This window comes from Phalacrocorax aristotelis, chromosome 17, assembly GCF_949628215.1.
Source record: "Phalacrocorax aristotelis chromosome 17, bGulAri2.1, whole genome shotgun sequence".
NCBI classification, from domain to species: Eukaryota; Metazoa; Chordata; class Aves; order Suliformes; family Phalacrocoracidae; genus Phalacrocorax; species Phalacrocorax aristotelis.
In genome coordinates, this window is record NC_134292.1 from 10,453,173 (window position 1) to 10,468,381 (window position 15,209).

General features: G+C 54.5%; 1 protein-coding gene across 9 annotated transcripts in view; it reads right to left on the reverse strand.

The window, feature by feature from the left end:
* The window catches only part of KCNT1 (potassium sodium-activated channel subfamily T member 1), a 91,957-nt gene that overhangs the window by 21,596 nt on the left and 55,152 nt on the right, over positions 1 to 15,209 (reverse strand). For 7 of the 9 annotated variants that reach the window (XM_075111833.1, XM_075111832.1, XM_075111830.1 and 4 more), the window contains exons 3-8: positions 4,701 to 4,780; positions 3,448 to 3,547; positions 2,187 to 2,243; positions 1,784 to 1,832; positions 1,163 to 1,222; positions 219 to 293 (exon numbers count right to left, since the gene is read on the reverse strand). In XM_075111833.1, the coding sequence (XP_074967934.1) occupies positions 219 to 293; positions 1,163 to 1,222; positions 1,784 to 1,832; positions 2,187 to 2,243; positions 3,448 to 3,547; positions 4,701 to 4,780 (421 nt within the window). Of the gene's footprint in view, positions 1 to 218; positions 294 to 1,162; positions 1,223 to 1,783; positions 1,833 to 2,186; positions 2,244 to 3,447; positions 3,548 to 4,700; positions 4,781 to 14,074; positions 14,117 to 15,209 lie in introns of all 9 variants that reach the window. The other 2 variants (XM_075111837.1, XM_075111836.1) reach the window with 1 other exon arrangement.

Genomic DNA, 15,209 nt, shown 5'->3' on the forward strand with positions numbered 1-15,209 from the left:
ACGCCCCCCCGGCTGCAGCGGGGCATCAGAAAACAGAGGATGGTTTTGGGGATAACACTACAGAGAAAGTCGTTATGTTGAAAAATATTGAAGAAAAAAATTTCCTGCCAGCTTTAAATACTTCTTGGCCAGACATCCATTTTTCTTTATTTCACCACCAAAACTACAGTACTTATTAAACTTCAAGCTGCTTTAAAATGTCACTGGGAAATACTCACCGTGATAATAAATGGCACCGTGTTGATCATCTCAAGGATGAATGAAATGCGAAAAATCTGTTCCCAGATGTTCCCCTGAGGAATTAAAAACAAATAATAATTAATTAAGCTTAAAAATCTGCCAAATGAAAACTAAAAAGCTCCCACTCTGCCACAGACCCTGCTAGATGGGGGGAGGTACGCCAGAGCAACCAGAAAAATGCTCTGGTTTGCCTGTGAGAGAGAGACACAGTGCTGGTGGCAAACCTGCTGGAGTCAGTAACACCTTCCCAAGCGCTTCAGTCCCTTCCGCAGCCACGACACCCCTCTGTCTGTCACTGCTGCTGCCCAAAGCCAGGCGACAACAACGCTTCGTGCAAGGACAGAGAATGAGAGTGACTGACACAGATTGCCGGCCCTCAAACAAGGCGGGTGACACAGGGTCTGAGTCTTTTCTGCCAACTCTCCCAGGGCCCCTGAGAAGATGCCATTTGTTAAGGTCACTTTTCTTGGCCATTTTAAGGGGCTTTGATCCAAAGGAATCAGTCTGTGCCTCTCCCTGTCTGGCTTGGAGCAGTGCCTGCTACCTCCGGAGGCAGCAGACCTCAGCACAAGCAGGGGTCATGCCGCTGAGCTCAGGTCCAGGCCCTCAACCTTAGGAAACCCAGTGTGCTTCAATCTGGCCCCCCAAAAAGGTAGTGACCCTTTGTAAAACAGGTCTGAATTTAAAGGAAGGTGGAAGAAGAAGAGACCCCCCGGCTCTGCTGTTCTAAACACTTATCCAGCAGCCTGCGGGGGGCTGAGAAAGGAAAACAGCCACAGCCAGCTGACGTATCACCGAAACAAGCATCCTCTCCGGATGCTTCAGGCTTCAGAGAGCTCAAAGACAGAGAAGTGAATTCATGCCGGGGGGGCTCAGACCCAGACTGTGCATCACTGTCCACCGCCCGCCCCGGGGCACTTACCTTGTAGCTGAGATAGATGAGCAGCATGGTCTCCAGAAAGCTGATCAAAGCTATGCTGACCTGCAGAGATGGACAGGCAAAGGCTGCTGAGGACTCATTCGATGCATCGTCAGTCGTTCAGAGGACACAAGCACCTCTGCTGAGCCCTCCCTGTCCTGTGCATTGAGGAGCCTGTGGGTACCACAGACGTGGGCCTGGTCGTTTGATTTCTCTGCACCCGTTTGTGTGAATGTCTGCCACGCATGAGCAACAGGCACGCAGGCAGCCCTGAGCAGGGGCTGGCGGGCACTCAACCCTCCTGCAAGCCATTCCCCAGGCAGGCGCCCAGCCTGAAAATAGCCTGTTACTGGTGCAGCTGCATCCAGGCTGGGGAGAAGCTGAGCCAGCCTCATGATTTTTTATTCCTACAGCTTTTCCTCTCCTACCAGTCCCTGGGATTTTCACGCAGGGCCATGTTGTTGCTCCCAGCAGAAGCCCCAGCTCATTTTCTGCTCACGCAAGAGAACCCGTTGCCCCTTGCTGTTGTGGGCAGAGGATGCACAGAGACCCGCTGGCAGCAGAGATCAAACCCCAGCTCCTGCTGTGCTCCTGCACGACCATGCCCGAGGTCTGGGCACTCACCTGCACAGCCCACAGTGGCATTTTTCTATCAACCCAGAAGATGTGTGACCTGCAAAGAAAATTCAAAACAGATCTAAACCATAGCCCAAGTAGCAACGCCTTTACCCCGCCACCGAATGGAAATCTGAGGCCATCACTGATGCAGGATCCAGCACAGGACTGGTACTGGTGTTCCTTACTGCGCACTTTGTTCAAGCAGCCTCTGCACCAGGAATAAGCCGTTCCCAAGGTTGCAGCCACAGGCGCTTGTCAGTTGATTCAATCCTGGGATGCTCCACATCCCTCGAGCAGGCCCATGACCATGAAATGGCCACAGGCAGCTGCCAGCACCAGCCACATCCATCACTGCATTCCCGCACCCCAGCAGAGCCAGACCCCAGCACCGGAGCAACTCTCAACTCACCAGTTTATCTTTGTGGACTGGTTGAACACCGTGTAATTCTGCTTTTCGCATTCCCAGCTGGGAAAAGAGAAAGACAAAAGGGGGAAAAGCAGTCAGCAGAGGGGGAGGAAGGAAAAAGGGTGCTGGTGTGGACTCCTGCGCTCATGGGGCGCCCTTGCTGCTCTGTCCTGATGCAGGGGTGGCCCCCGGACAACACTCCCATGGGTCCAGTCACACACTGGTCCCTATAGCCAGGGACAGGAGCATATCTCATCCGGGCCATTTTTAACATCTTATTACTAGAGAATAAGACCTGCCAGGTACTCCAGCCTGTACCAGAGATGCTGCGAAATGCTGATACTCACTGGGCATGGGGCTCCCTGGGCTGCAGCTGGGAATTACCAGGTTACAATTAGCAAAAGCTGCTGAGCTTCGGCTTCTAGGACAAGGCTAGCCGGGTCCCAAGCAGCCAGGCAGCATTGAGGCCAAGCCCTCCCCCTGCCTTGCTGCGAGGGATGCGTTCCCGCTGGTCAGCACTTATTTTGCCACACACCCTCAGGAAAGTGGACTTCCCTGAACTGGAGCCGTGCTAAACCTTTCGAGGCTGTGTGTCTGTGTCACGCTTAATTCTCACAGGTTTGAAACCACTTTTGGAGCGTGCAGATGCACTTGGTTGTCTGCAACCTTTACAAAGAGAAAATCAAATTGCTAATTCTCCCAGCTCTTGGAAAAAGAAACCCCACACTGTAGGTGAGCTAAACAAAGCAAGGACATATTAAAAATAGGCTTATAGTGAAACTCAGAACAAAGCTGATGTATAGAATAATCTGTCACCTCAGGGATCTAAATGGCAAAACATATTTCCTTCCCAAACGCTTAAATGGGATTTAGCATAAGTGTCTTCAAGGGCATCAGGATTCAGAAAATACTTGCATGGTGATGCCTTGTAATCATGAGCTCTTGCTGCATCTGAAAACCACGCTGCACTCCTGCCCGTTAGAGCCAGGCAGCATTTGGAAATTAAGGGGACACTGAATTTTTCCACCACCTTCCCCCCGCGTGCTGTGCAGGGCCAGTGGGCACCCACACACCCGTCCATGGGGTTTGAGCAGGGAGCAAAGCCCACCAGAGCAGCAAGTTTGGCTAAACTACCATATCAAACAGCTGGAGTGAGAAAACCCATCCGTCGTGCATCTTCACAGCCGCCGTGAGTAGCTGCCATCGCGCCTGTGCTCCCCATGGCACAGGGCGGTGTGGGGAGCCCGGCGGCAGCGGCACTCACCAGCCTATGCCCTCCTCTGGGTTGTCGAGCAGCACGCGGACGATGTACAGGAGGCAGGTGAGCAGCTTCAGCGAGAAGTTGAAGAGCCGGATCCGCAGGCCTGCAGCAGAGGGGAGCATGGCGTGGGCCAGACAGCGCACCCCGGGCACCCCATGCACCCCGGGCACCCCACGCACCCCACAGCACAGCCTCTTTAGTTTCCCACAGCCTTTGCAGGGCCTTTTGCATGGCAGCACCCCACCGAGCCCCATGGGAGCTGCTGGAGCCCCAGGGCACGCAAACATTGCAAATGTTTTGCCTGGGGCTCTACGTGTCCTACCCTGTGTCAAATACATAGGAGACTAATACAGAAATAAATAATGAAGAGTCAGCTCCTTGCTGGCCCCAACAGTTGTGAGACAATGAGGGAGCTGCTGGAGTGTATCCCCCTCATTAGCAGGCATCCATTAAAAAGCATCGGAGGGGCAGAATCAGGGCTCCACTCCGCTCACCACACTGCAAACAGCTTGCAGGAGGAGGGACAGTGAGAAAAAAGCTGCTGCTTTAACCACTCTCCCTCCCCAGCCAGCTCATCGGGTTATTACTCAAATTACAAGTGAGAAATTCATCACATTTTCATTAAAAACTTCCCCGTGGGCATCCTGTTGTGCTGCACTCCAGCTTTTTAACAAGACAACAGGATGCAGGGAGGAAAAGAAAATGTAAAATTATAAATTAACGAGCGGACTCCCTCCAGACAGCTAATGACATCTCGGAGAAAGAAAATAAAAACACTATTAGTCAAGTGGAGGCTAATCTGGATGGCTGAAGCAGGAGCGGGTAACTCACAGCCTGCCTCCACTGTCCCCACAGCCGCTGACCTCCCTGCAGGCACAGGGACCATCACCAGCTGCGTGGCGGGGACATTTGCTCCTTGACCACCCTCCAGGCAGCTCCTGAGGCCCACCCTGCTCCCGGCCAATTTGTCCCAGCTGGTTCCTGTGCTGTGTTTGTCCCCAGCGAGCGAAGGTGGCAGGCAGCACCCCCTCCTCCCCATGCATCCCCCCCAAACCAAGTTGGCCAACACCCAACAGAAGGCCCAACAGGCAGCAGCAGCCCTGGGCTGGGCAGTCAGTGCTGGGGACACACGGGGAAACAGCCACCAGCAGATGGCAATGGCTTCTCGACCCACGAGGACGGAGCACGGCTCTCAGGCTCAGGCAGGGTTTGGGTTCGCCCAGCAGACTCTCCGCCTCCACGCACGGAACACTCACTCGACCGTTGGTTTTTGATGAAGAAGAGCTTCAGCCGCTCCTTGAAGGTGTTTTCATTCACGTAGAACTCGACCTGAACCCTGTGGGGGAAGTACCCAGAGGAGCCCATCAGCGGGGCGGGAGGTCAGACCTGGAGCCCCCAGGAGCCCTGTCCCCCCTGTCCTGGCTAGGTGACCCCCAGAGCAGCACACCGCAGACCCCCGGCTCAGCCCCAGGCTCCCGGCTGCTCCCACTGTACCAAATCTCCAGTACCACCAGCTATGGCCACGAAGACACAGCACATCAACAGCTACAAAAGCAGCTGATGAGACCCATGGGGCCAGGTCTGTTTTGGGTTAAGGGCTTTGCTTTCATTCACATGCAACCGGCTGACATCAGACTTGCAAACTTTTCCTTTCCCACACACTTTACAATGTTCAAAGCCTCCCAGGAAAGTGGTGCCCTTGAAGCAGCCTCCCCCAGCAATGTTTTATCTGCTCCGACTCCCCGTGGCTGCAGCAGAGCAGAAGCCAGCAAGGGCGATGCCCCTGGTACATCCATGCCCTGGCTCTGCCCAGATAGGAGCAACATTCAGCATCGAAGCTGTTAAAAACCAAATCCAATCTAAAAGGAGAAAAATTCCCTTTGTTGCTAAGATACCACATTTGGCCATTGCAGAAAAACCCAGGAGCTGCCAACCGACTCTGAACGTCACTTGGCATTCGGAGCCGCTGGTGACTCGTGGCAGGGGGACAAGGCGCCGCGGCAGAGAGCCGCCCGCCGGGGCACTTCGCAGAAACCGGCAGGGAGGAGCCGCAGGTGAACCTGAAAATGGCCCATCCAACGCTGTGACCACCATGGGCACTTCTTCATCTTCAGCTGCTCTAGTCTCCATCACCGACACCGGTCCCCACATGCTGGGTGGGTGCCCATAACCACGCGGATGGGGAAAAGCCTCGCCAAGGCTGCAGGTTCCTCCCCACCGATGCCGGCGGGGCTGGGATCAAGCACACCCGGACTAAGGGTATGCAAGCAAAACCGGTCCCTGCTCAGCTCACCTGCCACTCGCCTCTCCGATTACTTTATAAACGCCTGCAGTCCTTTGCGAACTCACTTATTCACACCAGGCAGGGTTATAAATTACACTCCTGCCCGCTAAGTCCAGGCTAAAAGGGATCGCTTGCCTCGGCTTTAGACTCTAAGCAAGACAGAGTCTGTTCATTACTGTTACAGCTGATAATGCAGTTAAGTGCAACAAATTAGCTGTTTCTCCTATTTCACTGTATTCAACAAGTCTCTTAAGTGAGTGCTACTATTATTACTATTTTTTTAACTGCTTGGACAAAGGTCATCAAAACCACATCGATCAGGCCTATTACCAAGCCAAGGCACAGACCGAGGTGAGCAACTTCACAGTGACAGTCATTAAACCCACCACCCCCATTTTATTTCGCCCGTGCAGCCCCTGTGCACACGTGTGGCTGGCTCCAGCCGAGCGTGCTGCCCGGCACATGCCGCTGAATCGTGATTTATTGGAAAGCAGCTGCTACTTGCTCTGACAACAGAGGGATAAAGAAATATTTACTGAGCGTTAATGCCGAGCTGATCGGGCAGCAAATTGGGAAGGGGTTTTATGAGACCCTCATTGCTCAGGAGTCCCTCATCCCGGTACCCATCAGTCCCCGCTGGCATTTCACAGCCAGCCCGACCACTCCTGGGGAAACCGCCTGGCGTTTAAGAAGCGTGGCACACCCGTGACAGCTCCCTGGGCCTTCTCATGGACCCCCTTATCAGGTGTACAGTTCGATTTTTAATTTAAAAGGCTCTTATGTACAAAAAGCAAATGCATGGTGAGAAACCCATCACCTCAGGCATGATAGCCAGGATAAAATTTTATACAGGCTATCAAACTTTACACACTTCTGCCATAAGCCAGTAACTGCTCTCTCACTTAACCTCCCTCAGAGTGGCACAGTGGGAACCCACCGGCAGCTGCCTGGTCTGGCGGCTGGCAGGGACCCACTGATGGGCTCAGGGTGGCTGATCCGCTCTAAGACCCCATCCTTCAGCATCTCCCTAATGCTGCTGGAGCAGCACAGCCTGGAGCAGAGCCAGCACCCGGGAGGTGGGTGAGAAGCACCCGTCTGAGCCCCTCCAGCTCCTGGAGCTGCTGTGGGCAGAGCCGAGGGGCTCCTAGCTGCAGGCTCATCTTGTCCCCACCAATGCAGCCAAAGAGGAAAAAAAATCAGGAGCCTTAACTGGGAAGCAAATGCTGAGATCCCGTCGCCCACCCACAGGCACGTCCCCTGCAGACCCCGCGCCCTGGCTGGGTCCCTTGCGGGAATGTCACGCACTGAGCAGCTCCGTAACAGGGGTGACAATAACCAACAGCCTCGCTGGGGCAGTCACCAACCTACGTTAAGACATTTGACGTTCGTGCTGGTTGCACTGCCAAGGGGAAGGACGCCCAGGCACGGCCAGCAGCACTCAGCAAACCCATCAGCAGTGACGTGAGCGCATCGCTCCTCACCAGGACGTTTCACTTGATGCAAAGTGAGGAAAATACTAAAACACAAAGGCACCTGAGGTGGCAGCTGTGGGGTTTGACCAAGAACATACCTCACCCCAGACATCCCCAGCCAGCAGCAGCAGGGATGGGAGCTGAGCCTGCATCTCCCCTGGGGCCCCGATGCTCACGGGGACTGGCCAGCCTAAGGAGCAGGGAGGGCGGGGGCTTTGCACCAAACCCGGTGCGTGTTCACCAGCCACACTTGCTGGTAGGAGAAGGGAGCAGGGAGGTGGGCAGGCGACCACGGACCCTGCTTGGGGACCACGAGCACTGGGGAGCAAGTAGGCGAATTTATGAGCGCTGGCTCAGCCAGCACGATGCCTCAGGAGCAAGCAGCCAGAAACACAGAGCTTCACAAGCACAGCTTTAACATGTGGTATAATGAATCATTTCCAAAGACAGACTTGGACAATAATTTATCTGTGTCAGGGCATAGATCAGCTGCCACAACTGACACTGCACACACAAGCTAATTGCTCCTTCTGCTTATTAAAAATGCCCAGGAAATTCTAGGAACAAGCCTTCAGCTCCCTCGTGAGCACGGGGCACCCCATTCATCAGAGTCCCTGAGGAGAGGGAGACTTCAGGGAGCATGATTCCTCTCCCAGCCATTCGCCTCCGTACCAAAGAAACAAACAGCAATATAAATCTCTGTCGCCAGACAGATGGTTTGCTGATCTATAGCGTTGCAGCCCACCTCGAGACTATGAATATAAACGCTGATGGATAAGAGAACTGAATGATCAGAAGAGATCTTACTTTTTATGACAAAGTAGCCCATGTATTCATCCGTCATAACGGTTGCAGGAAGAAGAAACACTTGGAAAGCAACTGAAGCAGGTTTTTGGGGGGGAAAGAGGGTATTTATCACTGCAAGGAGATGAAGAAATAAAAGCATGCAGAAAGACCACGCCCCTGTGCAGACAACCTGCCCTCGCTGCTTTCTGGGCTGAGCCCCTGGAGCTGTATGGGACCCTGCAGCGGGGTGACCACCCCACAGGGCTTCTCTCTGGAGGAGGAGGGAGGGGAGAGCAAGGGCTTGGCATCATGGGGACCGGCACCCCACCCCAGCCCGACAGCCCGCTCCGCAGTGCCGGCTTAACCCAACACCCCAGAGCCGACCCACGGCTCACGAGTGATAGCTTTTACCAGGCAGCAGCAATCATCCAGAAGTATCAAAGCTTCTACTCCACTTCCAGCTGAGGGAAGGAGATTATATCATCTAAAACGTACCCTTTAATTTTGCTGTCAAGAAGTTAACTTCAAATAAAAATCAAGCTAAACTCCGACTGCGTTACCGCCCCAAATCACAACCCCCCACAGGCTCTGATTTCACAGCATCTCAGTCGAGGCGGTCCATTTAAACTGCCCCCATCCCCGGCACCCCTCCGGGCATCCCTCCTGCCAGCCAGGCAGCATGGTGCCAGCCCAGCCCGGGCAGCACCGAGGGGCGCAGGCAGCGCCGTGCTCTGCGGGAAGGGGGCAGGCAGCACGTCGCTCCCCCCGCCTCGCCCCGGCTGAACCTCCCCAGGCCGCGCAGATAATCATCGCGGTACAAGTTTAGTTACAAGCCCTCTGCTTGGAAGTGTAATTACCACTATTATGCACTTCATAATGCCTGAGCAATTTCATTTTCTTCTCTGTTATTTATTGTGCTTTATTAATATAAGCTTAGAGTCAATGTGTTCTAAGATGATGAACTCCCAAAAAAGGCACAATAGTTTGTTCGGAAAAGTGCAGGATGCGAGACCAGGATGAGCACAGCCTGGCTCACAGGCATTAAAATAGACACCGAGGAGCCCAGCCCCAGCTCCATACTTGTACCTTCCCCAGAGACCTGGGGATAAACACGCTCCCCTTAAAGACAAGTAAATCAGAAAAAACTAGCAACCCACATGCAGCCCCATGCTGGGGCAAACCCGCACGGGCAGCGCAGGCAGGGGTGTGGGGACGGAGACGTACCCCCGAGCTCTGTGTCCCTGGGAGACTTCCATGGGCAGTTGGGTGCCGGCAGCTCCCCTCGGGTCCCCACGGCATGTGACAGCTGCCAGGCATGGTCTGAAAACTGAGACAGCTCCAAAATCCACCAGCCAGCCAAGGGAGCGAGCTGCCACCCCCCGCTGGGACACTGCCCAAAGCCTCCCCGCTGCTTTCTAAGGAAGGGCTTAGGTGCCCAGGGTGCTTTTGTTCATAATATAGTGACTTCTTGCTACGAGAAGTGTATCTTCAAATAAATATCGCTCTTGAAAGACAAGAAAAATATCTCAGCATCTCTCCACAGCTCCAGTCCTTGCTCTCACACTCTGGCTGGGTGGGAAATGCTGTTCTTGTTCAAGGAAAATTCTCAAGAAACTTCTCCCATCACGTAGCAGCACGCAAACAAGACTCTTCAGAGATTTGGGGGGGGGGGAAAACCAACATGAAACCAAAATCTTTGCAATGTAGTGGCTGCCAACCTCTGCCAAGTCTCAGATGAGACCCCACTGAATTCCCCCACTCTGGCTGAGCCCAGAGGACGGCGGTTCATCCTCCCTGCAAAACCACATGGGTCAAATGCATCAGAAACGTGGCTGTGGCATACAATAGCTGAAATCAAAGAAATGTGCTGGTGGCCCAGGTGGGCTCACCGGGGATGGGCTGCGGGTACCAGATGCAGCTCCAGGCAGAGGAAGGTGAGGAGCAGCAATGGAAGCGCAGCCCTGCAACGCTTCTGCTGTCAGCATCCCGCAGTGCAAGGAACAGCAGAGGACATTGTGCAGAAGGCAGCGTGCTGCTCAGCAAAGGCACCGCGCCGCAGCCGGGCTGCCTCCGGTCCTTTGCTCAGCCACGGGCCCGGCCCAGCAGGCGACCAGTGCCAGCAGAGCCCCACGGCAGGCCAGGACGGCTGCCCGGCCCCTGGCTGGGTGACAGCCCCTCTGCCCCACAGCCAGCCCGGGCACGGGGCATCTCCACCACGCGCCGCGCCACGGGAAGCTGAGCAGAGGCCAAAGTCCTTCCCGAATAAACCACCGAGCCAGCCAGCTTAAGGCTCAGATACCTGCTGATGGCAACCACACAAACTACCCAGACACCCCTCCAGCAGCTGCCCGCCCTCCTCATTTCCTTTGGAGATGCTCTTTCCTTTTTTACACCTTTCTCTTGATGGTAACAGGTATTCGGGTACAAAAGCTACAGCGAAACGGATGACATCGAGTGAGCTTTGCATACCAAACACCACCTCTGAGGTATATTCATCTGCCATCCTCCATCTATCCCAAGGTGAGCAAAGGATTGGGGAAAGGAAGGGCTACAGCCCTTCCCACCAGAGCTCCCAGCTCGCCGGCACGATGAGCTGCTCCCAGCGCACAGCTTTGAGATGGAAAGGGGGAATAGCTGTACGGCTGTGTGTGTATAGAAAACCTGGGCGCCTGCCAGAGTGAAAAACAGGGAACATGCTGCCCCCACGCTCAATAAGCAGTAATTGAACAATTACTCAAAGAAGGAAGGTTGTGGGTTTCAACAAGGCTGCACCGGCTCAGCGCCGGCGAGCGTGCAAGGAAACGGCTTCAAAACCGCACAGGGCTGCACGGCTCTGGGGTCCGGGGGGCATCTCCTGCCGCAGCCCCCCTGTCCCCTGCATCCCCCCCGTGCACCAGGCAGCCGTGCGGGGAGCAGCCCACAACACGGGCACTGCAAAATCTGCCGCCTGGTTTTGCTTCATGGCACCTTCTGCAAGCTCCGGGCTCGGCTGGCAGCCCGCGGTGGCCCGGGTGCTCGCAGGGCAGCGGCAGCGTGCTGTGCTGCGTCCCTCGTCGGCCGGGGAGATGCACGGGCTCGCCCCTCCTGCGGAGTAGCTGGGCAGGATTGATGCTGTGCCGCAGCCGAGCGCGGCTGGACGCTCCCGCATCGAGCCGTGTAGCACCACCAGCACAATCACCAGCGCTGTGGCCGGGTGCTTTCCTCCATGAATACCTCGGATTCCCCGGGGGTTTACCAAACACCCCTGAACGTCTCTCGCTGCAGCAACTTCTCCGATAAATCTCTGTCAAGTTTTTAAACAAGAAAGCACAAAGCAACCAGGGAGGGACTGGGAGCTGGGGCATCATTGCCTCTCCCTGCTTTGGGGGGCAAAGCCCCTCCCCAGCCAATGCTGCCGACCCACAGAGGGACAGGGAGAGGGGAGACCTGACTCAGGGCGAAGGGCTGGGACCAGGAGGGCAGGTTTCAGCACCTGAGCAGTACGTGAGAGCACTTGGGAGACCAGTGGGAGAGCCTGCATGGTCCAAAAGGCAAAATATTGGGAACAGGGGAGATCTGCCCATTTTCAACGAAACCCTCTTGTCCCCCATCCCTTAGTAGAAGCAGTACTGAAGCCACTTTCCCCTTGTTCTGCAGAGCCCCAGCTGATCCCTGTGGATCGTGGCACCGGCCAGCCCCGAGGCGCTCAGCAGGTCCCACGTCAGCCTCTCCCAGGCACTGTCACAGCCCCACGGGAAGGCAGCTGCTCCCACCAGCTCCAGCCCCTCGGCCAGGCTGCCTGGTGGCCCCGGAGGGCTGATGGAGCACTCTGAGCCATGACGCACGCAGCGACAGGAATGAGTTTGCTGAGCTGCTCGGGCTCTGGGCAGGGAACATGCTGAGGCACATCACAAATGATGATTAGCAAAAATTGAATCCCACAGCAATAGACAAACTGCACTGGGAACCAGGATGCTGTGGCACACTTTGCCCCAGCACCAGCTCAAAACCTTGTTTCTTCCAGATTTCATGCATTTACCATGAGAATAAATCAGAAAAAAAGCATCTCCTATTTTATTATGATTTTTGCCCAAAGAAAGGAGCAATATTGCCAGCCACTCTGCAGCAAGTTAAACACAGCTGGATGCAGGTCATGTCATCCTGGCTGCAGCACTAACACTGCAATTTTATTTTTGGGGGATGCAAAGCAGGCTCCAAGCAGCTGCTTCTGGAAAAACTCTGCCTAAGACCAAGGTTGGCTTCAAAGGCCAGTCCTCACGGCCACTCATAGATTCATAGAATCACAGAATCATTAAGGTTGGAAAAGACCCTTAGGATCATTAAGTCCAACCATCAACCCAACACCCCCAGGGCTCCTAAACCATGCCCTGAAGTGCTGCATCTATGCGTTTTTTGAACACTAATCATCTTGCACCATGAGATGAACGATGCCCTGACCTCATCCGCACAAGCACTCTTGTGTTGATAGGACAAAGGCAGGGCCGGAGGCACGGCACCCAATGGCTCCGCCAAGCAAGGGGTTGGCCAGCCCTGGCACACACTGATGGAAAGGCTTCATGAATCTGTAGCCATAAAAAAGAACTCTGCTGTTGACTTATTTTTTTCTTTTTTGTTTGTTTGTTTATTTTTTTATTAGGGAGGACATTGCAATGAAACCAGAATTTTTATCAATTCCTCATTCCCCAAAGGCAGGTATAAATCCCTCTCCAACTGCATTTAGCAGTTGCAGAGCTCATTTTCAGGCACCAAACAAAGAACGGGAGGCAGCAGGGATGCATTCAGGGGTTGAAGATCTCTCAGTGCACGTGCCCTCAGCACCAAAGAGCAAGGGGCAGTGATGCACCGCGGGGCCGGCAGCGTGGCACCAACCCGGCAGCATCCCATGCTCTGTAAAACATGAGCTCGGCTCCAGGGTGAAGCAGGAGATGATGCTTCATCCCAGGGCTGCTCCCAGGCTGGGAGCCCCTGCTCGGGGCCATCCCCGGGGGACAGCACTGCTCTGGGTAAGGGCACATGTGTGCACTGAGGGAAGGTGGCACAAGGCGAGCACGGCCGAGAGGAGCCAGGAGAGCACCGAGGGGCTCCGCGCCGTGCCCATGCACAACCCTACCCACACACCTGCAGCAAGCCAGGGAGCGGGCCCTGGCCCACATCCTGCTCCCGAAGCTGGGTGCTGAGCCAGACCGGCCAGGGAGCCCCTGCCAGCAGTGATGTGCTATGCAGGGGCCTGATCCAGGCCTCTCCCACTGAGGGCAGAGGGCTCTCGCTTGGCACTGTCCGAGGACATGCCCACGGGCTGGGCAAGGACACGCTCAGCCCCCGAGTCATCTTCCTGCTGCGTCTCCCAGCCAAGGTCTCAGCAGCCTCGCGGGTGCACGGAGCAGCCCCAGCCCTGGCCCTGGCCCCACGCTGCTCGCAAACGGACAGCGGCACCACTTGCTCTTAATAAAGTAATAATAATAAAAAAGATTAAAACCCAGAAAGACAAGAAGCAATGGAACAACATGCTGTGTTTTGTTTGGCTTATTTGTTTTGCAACATTGGAGATTGACACTCATGAGCCTGCTCCTATAATTGCTCTGCTGATTAATCTGGATTGTTTAATTAGAGTCTGCGCATGGAGCTCATTGCTAATGGGTAATCACCAATTTGCTGCCAAGGATATCGCTTCTTTCCCCAAGAAACTTGTCTCTCTCTGAGCACAGATAGTCCTCCCCGTGGTGGGAACCATCGCTTTTTCAGAAGGGTTTGCTGGTCCCATACACAACTCCTTGGTGCCAAGAGTTGGTGAAGGACCAACCTTGTGCTTCTCAGTTCCCTTAAAAGCAGAATAATCTGCCACTAATTTAAAGTCAAGGCTAACCACTGTTCTTGGCAGCAGGTACTGCCCAAAATACTTGGCTCACGAGGCTCCACGGTCGCATGCACCACACAAACACCCCAAACTGCAACGGGATTTTGCTCTTCAGAGAACAGGGTTGGCTTTTTCCCGGTGGAAGAGTGATGGTCCCGGGAGCCAGCGGTCCCACAGCAGCCCTCGCCCCCTCCCCGCAGCGCCGGCGCAGGGAAATGCACGCGGTGCACTTACTGTGAGAAGGAGGAATCCACGCTGAAGTCCTCGGCGTGAGGCCTACAGAGCGAGAGCATCACAGGAGGTGAGGGAAGCATGCAGCTGCCAGGCAGAAACCAGAGCGACAGCCGGTGCCGTGCCATGGCGAACGCCAGCGCCGGAGGGACAAACAGCCACCCAAATGCTCGGCCTGGGCAGCACCGTGCCCGGGACGCGTCCCTGCTGAGGTCCCCAGGGTGGGGATGCTGGGGACTCGGTGATGCTCTGGTGGCTTTGCCAGTGTACGGCCCCTTTAAGGACGCAGCCCCATGGATAAAAACATTTTTTATGCTTTTTTGGTTTGTGGTTTTTTTTTTTTTAAAATGAGTCTTGCAAACTGTGTCACTGCTCTGTCTGAAATCAGTGTCACACTTTCTGTGGAGAAATTAGCTTTTGGATGGTGCCAGTTGGGGTGTTTTTAAGAACCTAACGTTGTGCTTCTCCTTCACAGAGCTGATATTATACACACAGGGGATGACCAGAGAAGGAAAACAAGACAAAACAAAACAAAATAAAATAAAATACCAGAGAGGAGCAATGAGGGTAACATGGGGATCATGGCAGGGGGAGAAAGAAGAACACAGAAGTGTCCAGGAGTGGGTGGGAGGCGAAGGGACCTGCTCTGCAAGCAGCACCCACAGAGCCTGTGCTCGTGTACTGTACATCCTGCAGCCAGCCAGCCAGCAGCACACTGCTTTGAAACAAGGCAATTGCAGCTGCAAAGGAAAAAATTGCCTTCGCAAAACCGACACTCCTTTCAGCACGTATCCATCCCCGTGGATGGCCGCGGGTCTTCGTCACCGCGGGTGTTAGCTGAGACTGCTCCTGGAGCGTGCCGGAGCCCTTCCCTGCCACCCAGTGTTCAACAGTGCCCTCTTTCCTCTCCTTATTTAACGTGAGTCTGGGCAATAAATATATCCAAAGCAAAGGGGGCAGTTGGAGCTCATAAAGGCTTTTCTTTTCTTTTGCTTTGTGCTTTACGAGTCCACAGCACTCCAATATAGTTCACACTAAATAAAAGCAATAAATTCACATTTCAATTAAAACATGAGTCCAAAGGATGGCTAATTCATCCCTCAGCTACAAGGTACACACAGCAGCCTCCCTGCTACAC